This window comes from Denticeps clupeoides, chromosome 1 (genome assembly GCF_900700375.1).
Source record: "Denticeps clupeoides chromosome 1, fDenClu1.1, whole genome shotgun sequence".
In the NCBI taxonomy this organism is placed as follows: Eukaryota; Metazoa; Chordata; class Actinopteri; order Clupeiformes; family Denticipitidae; genus Denticeps; species Denticeps clupeoides.
In genome coordinates, this window is record NC_041707.1 from 40,176,243 (window position 1) to 40,186,821 (window position 10,579).

The following is a 10,579-nucleotide window of genomic DNA, read 5'->3' on the forward strand; positions in this document are numbered from 1 at the left end:
ATAGTAAATAAGAAGCCATCCACATTGAGAAATTAGCAATTGGAAACATTCTTCGAGGAGCCAGACGTAAGTATTTACATGAAAGTTTAAAATATTCTAGCACAAATTGTTTTGATGTTCAATTGCTTTTATTGAATCATTTACATTTTTTTCCAGATAATAAAAATCTGTTATAGCTTTGCACTATTTGATACTTTCTAATGTAATTCATTTAGTTAATATTAATTATTAATAATGTTAATATTATTAAGAGTAAAGAACAAATTATTAAATGTAAATCTCCACTTTTGTAATCAGCTAAATGTTTTGAGAAAACAGGAAGAAATCTAAGTAAAAGTTCTATTTATTTCAGAAATGGACAGAAATGTCATTGTTGATTTGGTCCTTTTAATATCCTTTGTGATGTTGGCAATAGAAAGTCAATCAATAAATGACAGCATATCAAGCTCTGGCAACATCACATTAAACAACAACTCTTCAGGTGTCAACAGCAAGCCAAATAACAACAGTGTAGCTGGCAACATCTCATTAAACAACAACTCTACAGGTGTCAACGGGAGTCCAAACAACAACAATACTGCTGGAAACATCACATTAAACATTAACTCTACTGGTGTCAATGGCAAGCCAAACAACAACAGTGCAGCCGGAAACATCACATTAAATAACATTTCAACTGGTGTCAATGGCAGTCCAAACAACAACAACGCAGCTGGAAACATCACAATAAACAACAACTCTACTGGTTTCAAAGGCACTCCAAACAACAACAGTGTAGCTGGCAATATCACAATAAATAACAACTCTGCTGGGGTCGACGGCAGCCCAAACAACAACAGCGTTTCTGGAAACATCACATTAAACAACAACTCTTCAGGTGTCAACAGCAAGCAAAACAATAACAGTATAGCTGGCAACATCTCATTAAACAGCAACTTTAGTGGTTTCAATGGCAATCCAAATAACAACAGTACTGCTGGAAACATCACATTAAACAGCAACTCTACTGGTCTCAAAGGCACTCTAAGCAACAAAAGTGCAGCTGGAAACATCACATCAAACAACTACTCTACTGGTTTCAACAGCAGTCGAAGCAACAACAATACAGCTGGAAACATCACAATAAACAACAACTCTACAGGAGTCAACGGCAAGCCAAACAACAACATTACAGCTGGCAATATCACATTAAAAAGCAACTCTACTGGTGTCAATGGCAGTCGAAACAACAACAACAATGCAGCTGGAAACATCACAGTAAATAACAACTCTTTAGGTGTCAATGGCAGTATAATTAACAACAGCACAGCTGGCAACATCACATTAAATAACAACTCTACTGGTGTCAACGGTAGTCCAAACAACAACAGTACTGCTGGAAACATCACATCAAACAACTACTCTACTGGTTTCAACAGCAGTCCAAGCAACAACAATACAGCTGGAAAAATCACAATAAACAACAACTCTACAGGAGTCAACGGCAAGCCAAACAACAACATGACAGCTGGCAATATCACATTAAACAGCAACTCCACTGGTGTCAATGGCAGTCAAAACAACAGCGCAGCTGGCAACATCACATTAAACAAAAACTCCACTGGTGTCAATGGCAGTCCATACAACAACAGCGCAGCTGGCAACATCATATTAAACAACAACTCTACTGGTGTAAATGGCAATCCAAACAACAAAAGTACTGTTGGAAACATCAAATTAAACAACAACTCTACTGGTGTGAATGGCAGTCTAAACAACAACAGCGCAGCTGGCAACATCACATTAAAAAAAAACTCTACAGGTGTCAACGTCAATCCAAACAACAATAACACAGCTGGAAACATCACATTAAACAGAAACTCTACTGGTTTCAATGGAAGTCCAAGCAACAACAGTGCAGCTGGCAACATCACATTAAACAACAACTCTACTGGTGTAAATGGCAGTCTAATCAAAAACAGTGCAGCTGGCAACATCACATTAAACAACAACTCTACTGGTGTAAATGGCAGTCCAAACAACAACAATACAGCTGGAAACATCACATCAAACAAAAACTTTACAAGTATCAATGGCAGTCCAAACAAAAACATTACAGCTGGAAACATAACATTAAAGAACAACTCTACTGGTGTAAATGGCAGTCACAAAAACAACAATACAGCTGGAAACATCACATCAAACAACAACTTTACAAGTATCAATGGCAATCCAAACAAAAACAATACAGCTGGAAACATCACATTAAATAACATTTCAACTAGTGTCAATGGCAGTCCAAACAACAACAACAACGCGGCTGGAAACATCACAATTAACAACAACTCTACTGGAGTCAATAGCAGTCCAAAAAACAACAACAACCCAGCTGGAAACATCACATTAAACAGAAACTCTACTGGTTTCAATGGAAGTCCAAGCAACAACAGTGCAGCTGGCAACATCACATTAAACAACAACTCTACTGGTGTCAAAGGCAGTCCAAACAACAAAAGTACTGTTGGAAATATCACATTGAACAACAACTCTACTGGTGTAAATGGCAGTCAAAACAACAACAATACAGCTGGAAACATCACATCAAACAACAACTTTACAAGTACCAATGGCAGTCCAAACAAAAACAATACAGCTGGAAACATCACACTAAACAACAACTCTACTGGTGTAAATGGAAGTTCAAACAAAAACAATACAGCGGGAAACATCACATCAAACAACAACTTTACAAGTATCAATGGCAGTCCAAACAAAAACATTACAGCTGGAAACATCACATTAAACAACAACTCTACTGGTGTTAATGGCAGTCACAACAACAACAATACAGCTGGAAACATCACATCAAACAACAACTTTACAAGTATCAATGGCAGTCCAAACAAAAACAATACGGCTGGAAACATCACATTAAATAACATTTCAACTGGTGTCAATGGCAGTCCAAACAACAACAACGCAGCTGGAAACATCACAATAAACAACAACTCTACTGGAGTCAATAGCAGTCCAAAAAACAACAACAACCCAGCTGGAAACATCACATTAAACAGAAACTCTACTGGTTTCAATGGAAGTCCAAGCAACAACAGTGCAGCTGGCAACATCACATTAAACAACAACTCTACCGGTGTCAAAGGCAGTCCAAACAACAACAGTAATGCTGGAAATATAACATTGACCAACAACTCTACTGGTGTAAATGGCAGTCTAATCAACAACAGTGCAGCTGGCAACATCACATTAAACAACAACTCCACTGGTGTAAATGGCAGTCAAAACAACAACAATACAGCTGGAAACATCACATCAAACAACAACTTTACAAGTATCAATGGCAGTCCAAAAAAAAACAATACAGCTGGAAACATCACACTAAACAACAACTCTACTGGTGTAAATGGAAGTTCAAACAAAAACAATACAGCGGGAAACATCACATCAAACAACAACTTTACAAGTATCAATGGCAGTCCAAACAAAAACATTACAGCTGGAAACATCACATTAAACAACAACTCTACTGGTGTTAATGGCAGTCACATCAACAACAATACAGCTGGAAACATCACATCAAACAACAACTTTACAAGTATCAATGGCAGTCCAAACAAAAACAATACGGCTGGAAACATCACATTAAATAACATTTCAACTGGTGTCAATGGCAGTCCAAACAACAACAACGCAGCTGGAAACATCACAATAAACAACAACTCTACTGGAGTCAATAGCAGTCCAAAAAACAACAACAACCCAGCTGGAAATATCACATTAAACAGCAATTCTACTGAATTCAAAGGCACTCCAAACAACAACAGTGTAGCTGGCAATATCACAATAAATAACAACTCTGCTGGGGTCGACGGCAGCCAAAACAACAACAGCATTTCTGGAAACATCACAATAAACAACAACTCTTCAGGTGTCAACAGCAAGCAAAACAATAACAGTATACCTGGCAACATCTCATTAAACAGCAACTTTAGTGGTTTCAATGGCAATCCAAACAACAACAACAATGCAGCTGGAAACATCACAGTAAATAACAACTCTTTAGGTGTCAATGGCAGTATAATTAACAACAGCGCAGCTGGCAACATCACATTAAAAAACAACTCTACTGGTGCCAACGGCAGTCCAAACAACAACAGTACTGCTGGAAACATCACATCAAACAACTACTCTACTGGTTTCAACAGCAGTCGTAGTAACAACAATACAGCTGGAAACATCACAATAAACAACAACTCTACAGTAGTCAACGGCAAGCCAAACAACAACATTACAGCTGGCAATATCACATTAAACAGCAACTCTACTGGTGTCAATGGCAGTCCAAACAACAACAGTACTGCTGGAAACACTGCTATTGTCAATGGCAAGCCAAGCAACAACATGACAGCTGGCAACATCACATTAAACAAAAACTCCACTGGTGTCAATGGCAGTCCATACAACAACAGCGCAGCTGGCAACATCATATTAAACAACAACTCTACTGGTGTAAATGGCAATCCAAACAACAAAAGTACTGTTGGAAACATCACATTAAACAACAACTCTACTGGTGTGAATGGCAGTCTAAACATCAACAGCGCAGCTGGCAACATCACATTAAACAAAAACTCTACAGGTGTCAACGTCAATCCAAACATCAATAACACAGCTGGAAACATCACATTAAACAGAAATTCTACTGGTTTCAATGGAAGTCCAAGCAACTACAGTGCAGCTGGCATCATCACATTAAACAACAACTCTACTGGTGTAAATGGCAGTCAAAACAACAACAATACAGCTGGAAACATCACATCAAACAACAACTTTACAAGTATCAATGGCAGTCCAAACAAAAACAATACAGCTGGAAACATCACATTAAACAACATCTCGACTGGTGTAAATGGCAGTCCAAACAACAACAATACAGCTGGCAACATCACATTAAACAACAACTCTTCTGGTGTAAATGGCAGTCCAAACAACAACAATACAGCTGGCAACATCACATTAAACAAAAACTCTACAGGTGTCAACGTCAATCCAAACATCAATAACACAGCTGGAAATATCACATTAAACAGAAACTCTACTGGTTTCAATGGAAGTCCAAGCAACAACAGTGCAGCTGGCATCATCACATTAAACAACAACTCTACTGGTGTCAAAGGCAGTCCATACAACAACAGTACTGCTGGAAATATCACATTAAACAACAACTCTACTGGTGTAAATGGCAGTCTAATCAAAAACAGTGCAGCTGGCAACATCACATTAAACAAAAACTCTACAGGTGTCAACGTCAATCCAAACATCAATAACACAGCTGGAAATATCACATTAAACAGAAACTCTACTGGTTTCAATGGAAGTCCAAGCAACAACAGTGCAGCTGGCATCATCACATTAAACAACAACTCTACTGGTGTAAATGGCAGTCAAAACAACAACAATACAGCTGGAAACATCACATCAAACAACAACTTTACAAGTATCAATGGCAGTCCAAACAAAAACAATACAGCTGGAAACATCACATTAAACAATAACTCTACTGGTGTAAATGGCAGTCACAACAACAACAACAATACAGCTGGAAACATCACATCAAACAACAACTTTACAAGTATCAATGGCAGTCCAAACAAAAACAATACAGCTGGAAACATCACATTAAACAACATCTCGACTGGTGTAAATGGCAGTCCAAACAACAACAATACAGCTGGCAACATCACACTAAACAACAACTCTTCTGGTGTAAATGGCAGTCCAAACAACAACAATACAGCTGGCAACATCACATTAAACAACAACTCTTCTGGTGCCAACGGCAAGTCAAACAACAACAGCGCAGCTGGCAGCATTACATTAAACAACAACTCTTCTGGTGTCAACGGCAAGCCAAACAACAACAGCGTAGCTGGCAACATCACAATACACAACAACTCTTCTGTTGTCAACGGCAAGCCAAACAACAACAGTGCAGCTGGCAACATAACATTAAACAGCAACTCTACTGGTGTCAAAGGCAGTCCAAACAACAACAGTACTGCTGGAAATATCACATTAAACAGCAACTCTACTGGTGTAAATGGCAGTCCAAACAACAACAATACAGCTGGCAACATCACATTAAACAACAACTCTACAGGTGTCAACGTCAATCCAAATATCAATAACACAGCTGGAAACATCACATTAAACAGAAACTCTACTGGTTTCAATGGAAGTCTAAGCAACAACAGTGCAGCTGGCATCATCACATTAAACAACAACTCTACTGGTGTCAAAGGCAGTCCAAACAACAACAGTACTGCTGGAAATATCACATTAAACAACAACTCTACTGGTGTAAATGGCAGTCTAATCAAAAACAGTGCAGCTGGCAACATCACAGTAAATAACACTTTAAGTGTCAATAGCATTTTAATTAACAACATCGCAGCTGGCAACATCACATTAAATAACAACTATACTGGTGTCAATGGCAATCCAAACAACAACAGCGCAGCTGGCAACATCACATTAAACAACAACTCTACTGGTGTCAATGACAATCCAAACAACAACAGTGCAGCTGGCAAGATCACATTAAACAACAACTCTACTGGTGTCAAAGGCACTCCAAACAACAACAGTGTAGCTGGCAATATCACAATAAATAACAACTTAACTGGGGCCAACGGCAGCCCAAACAACAACAGCGCTTCTGGAAACATCACATTAAACATCAACTCTTCAGGTGTCAACGGCAGTCCAAACAACAACAGTACTGTTGGAAACATAACATTAAACAACATCTCTACTGGTGTAAATGGCAGTCCAAACAACAACAGCGCAGCTGGCAACATCACATTAAACAACAACTCTACTGGTGTCAATGGCAGTCCAAACAACAACAGTGCAGCTGGCAATATCACAATAAATAACAACTCTACTGTGGTCAACGGCAGCCAGAACAACAACAGCGCTTCTGGAATTATCACATTAAACAACAACTCTTCAGGTGTCAACGGCAGTCCAAACAACAACAGTACTGCTGGAAACACTGCTATTGTCAATGGCAAGCCAAACAACAACATGACAGTTGGCAATATCACATTAAACAGCAACTCTACTGGTTTAAAAGGCACTCCAAACAACAACAGTGTAGCTGGCAACATCACATTATACAGCAACTCTACTGGGGTCAACGGCAGCCCAAACAACAATAGCGCTTCTGAAAACGTCACATTAAACAACAACTCTTCAGGTGTCAACGGCAGTCCGAACAACAACAGTACTGCTGGAAATATCACATTAAACAGTAACTCTACTGGTGTCAATGGCAATCCAAACAACAACATGACAGCTGGCAACATCACATTAAACAACAACTCTACTGGTGTCAATGGCAATCCAAACAACAACAGTGCAGCTGGCAACATCATGTTAAACAACAACTCTACTGGTGTCAACGGCAGTCCAAACAACAACATTACTACTGGAAATATCACATTAAACAGTAACTCTACTGGTGTCAATGGCAATCCAAACAACAACAGCGCAGCTGGCGACATCACATTAAACAACAACTCTACTGGTGTCAACAGCAAGCCAAACAATAACAGTGTAGCTGGCAACATCTCATTAAACAGCAACTCTAAAGGTTTAAATGGCAATCCAAATAACAACAGTACTGCTGGAAACATCACATTAAACAGCAACTCTACTGGTACCAATGGCACTCCAAACAACAATAATACAGCTGGAAACATCACATTAAACAACAACTCTACTGGTTTCAATGGAAATCCAAGCAACAACAGTGCAGCTGGAAACATCACATTAAACACCAACTCTACAGGTGTCAACGGCAATCCAAACAACAATATCACAGTTGGAAACATCACATTAAAAAGCAACTCTACTGGTTTCAATGGAAGTGTAAGCAACAACAGTGCAGCTGGCAATATCACATTAAACAACATCTCTACTGGTGTCAACGGCAGCCCAAACAACAACAGCGCTTCTGGAAACATCACATTAAACAACAACTCTTCAGGTGTCAACGGCAGTCCAAACAACAACAGCGCAGCTGGCAACATCACATTAAACAACAACACTATTGGTGTCAATGGCAGTCCAAACAACAACAGTACTGCTGGAAATATCACATTAAACAGTAACTCTACTGGTGTCAATGGCACTCCAAACAACAACAGTGTAGCTGGCCACATCACATTAAATAACATCTCTACTGGTGTCAATGGCAATCCAAACAACAACAGCGCAGCTGGCGACATCACATTAAACAGTAACTTTACAAGTGTTAACGGCAAGCCAAATAACAGCAGTGCAGCTGGCAATGTCACATCAACCAGCAACTCTGGTAGCAGCAATATTGTATCCAGCACCACTACTAGCAGTAACCTTGCAGTCAGCAAATCTGTTAGCAGCAGCATGTCAACCAGCAAGACAGTGACACAACTAAGCACAACTGTTGCCAGCAGCAGTACCACCACAAGTACTTCTCTTGGCTTGGATCCTGTGCAGCCTGTGTCTGTGAGTGTGTTTAAATTTAAGTTTTCAGTAATGTTGGTTTGGTTTTTACATCTGCTGCCTTAAAATAACAAGTCTTCAATTCATGCTTAAAATGTCATTATGTTCTGCTTTGTATTGTCCAACAGACCCCTATATCAAGAGCTAACTGCACAGTAGATCGAGCGTGTTTCGCCGTTCCTGCTGCTTGCAACCCAGCCGTGTCAGGCTCCTGCCTGTTTTTTTCCTCCAGACGTGTTGGGTCTACTGACAACATGATCTTTGAGCAAAGTGGTTCATCTGCAGGCTACATCGCAACAGCACTTGCAACTAGCAATCAAACGGTAAGCAAATTAACTGTTATTGCAAAAGACATAGTGAAGATCCATGAATCAAATTTTTTTAATTATGTTTTCACAGGGATACAGTGCCACATCATTTGTATGTGCCAACAACAATGGTAAAACAAGGTTATTCCTTGCAGTTCTGAATAATGGTGCACTTCTAACCCAAAACAACACAGTAAGTTATTCTATGAAACCAACAAATTAATGAATGTGATCCATTAGCACTTAGAAGTGGAGGTCTTGATAGTTTGTATTTCTCTACAGTCCAGCTTTGGTGACTTTTCCGGATCAGTCGTTGACAGCACCATCCGTTGCATCTTCACTGTGAAGACCATCAGCAGCTTAGTTCGTGCTACCACCCCAAATTACTTTGTGACCCTGTTCACTGGAAACTACACAAATGGTATAGATGTCTGGAGACGAAAAACAGAAAAAAAAAAATATCTCTCACATAATTTTTAAACCTTCTTGGCCTCTTGTCTTTTTCTGAAGGTGTTCTGGGGACACCTACAATAAAAATGACTTCCAACCAGGCACTGGACTTGAGTAATCCCAACAGCACCAATAGTGGGGTCTCAAGCACTTACAGCGCCACCAGCAGCCAATTTGTACATCAAGGTAATATTCTACACTGTCCATCTTACCATCAATATAAAAGCGAACTGAAAAGTTAAATGTGTTAAATTCACTGTATTTCTTTTTTGTTTGTTTTTTTTTCGCAGGTTTTTGGATCATTTTTTGTATTTTACTGTCTGGCTTGATGTGAAATTGCCCTAAGAAATTGAATTCATTAAATTAATTGTTAATATTTTACATGTTTGATGATTGAAGACATGTGGACAGTTACCTGGTTCCACTTTTTACTAACATGGCAATGTGTTCAGCAATCCAGAAGAGCATCGAATGGGACATGGGTCTTCTTGATTTAGCATCAGACAGCTGCTTTGCACTTTCTATTAGGCAGTCAATGCTTTGTTGTTTATGTATCTGAAATGTATTGTGTTAAATAAACAAAAATAAGACATATGCTGATTAGTATTCCGACTTAGACCTGCCTGTCTGACCACACCACAAGATGCAGACTGTAACGGAATATGACCCTTATTAAAGTGAACCTAATAAGTGGGGCATGGCTCACTGATCAGTTCAATCACAGTGCAATATTACCTCCTGGTGGTCGAAGCCCGCTAAAGCCGAAAAACTTGTGTCTCTTGTGAGTTCTGCTGACTTGCAGCATTCTTTAAACTAAAGACCAATCTACTCTTACCTCTTTCCTGCTTGCGGGTGCTTTCCTGTTTTAGAATATCTTTCCATTTCGCCCAGCTGACACATGCACAGACTCTGATCAATTTCAGTCATGGACCCAGCGCTGTGGTTTCTCTTTAAGCTTTTATCATGTGCTTTTATCCACATTCTTATTTAATTAATTTGTCACATACACAGAGTACAACATCTGAGACAGAAAAGTTAAGATGTAAAACACACAACTCACCATGTGCAATAAAATATATAGCGGAAGGTACCACATGTAGGTAGGATCATTTTTGTGGTGACATTGCAGTCTGGTTATGCAGATGTGTTCAGTGGAGAGAATGTGACTTACTGGTGACAGGGGACACAGACTGGCAGTACAGAAGGTATAAGAATGGACACCCAGACAGACCAGTGTTGGATGTTTAAAGATACATATGCTTGTGTCAGTAAAA

At 39.3% G+C, this 10,579-nt stretch overlaps 1 protein-coding gene across 1 annotated transcript; it reads left to right on the plus strand.

Annotated features, from left to right (window-relative positions):
- Window positions 1–647: 647 nt before the first annotated feature.
- LOC114792908 (probable serine/threonine-protein kinase DDB_G0282963) lies at window positions 648–9,811 on the plus strand. The gene is made up of 6 exons (XM_028984433.1): window positions 648–8,550; window positions 8,676–8,870; window positions 8,947–9,048; window positions 9,138–9,276; window positions 9,366–9,491; window positions 9,596–9,811. The coding sequence occupies exons 1-6, from the start codon at window positions 1,501–1,503 to the stop codon at window positions 9,637–9,639; spliced, it is 7,656 nt and encodes a 2,551-aa protein (XP_028840266.1). The 5' UTR covers window positions 648–1,500; the 3' UTR covers window positions 9,640–9,811.
- Window positions 9,812–10,579: the final 768 nt, after the last annotated feature.

Excerpts from the sequence above, each read along its gene's own strand:
- LOC114792908 (XM_028984433.1), top strand. The coding sequence starts at position 1,501 with ATGACAGCTGGCAATATCACATTAAACAGCAACTCCACTGGTGTCAAT. Across the intron at positions 8,871-8,946 it reads TTGCAACTAGCAATCAAACG|GGATACAGTGCCACATCATT; the intron begins GTAAGCAAATTA and ends ATGTTTTCACAG. Across the intron at positions 9,492-9,595 it reads CAGCCAATTTGTACATCAAG|GTTTTTGGATCATTTTTTGT; the intron begins GTAATATTCTAC and ends TTTTTTTCGCAG.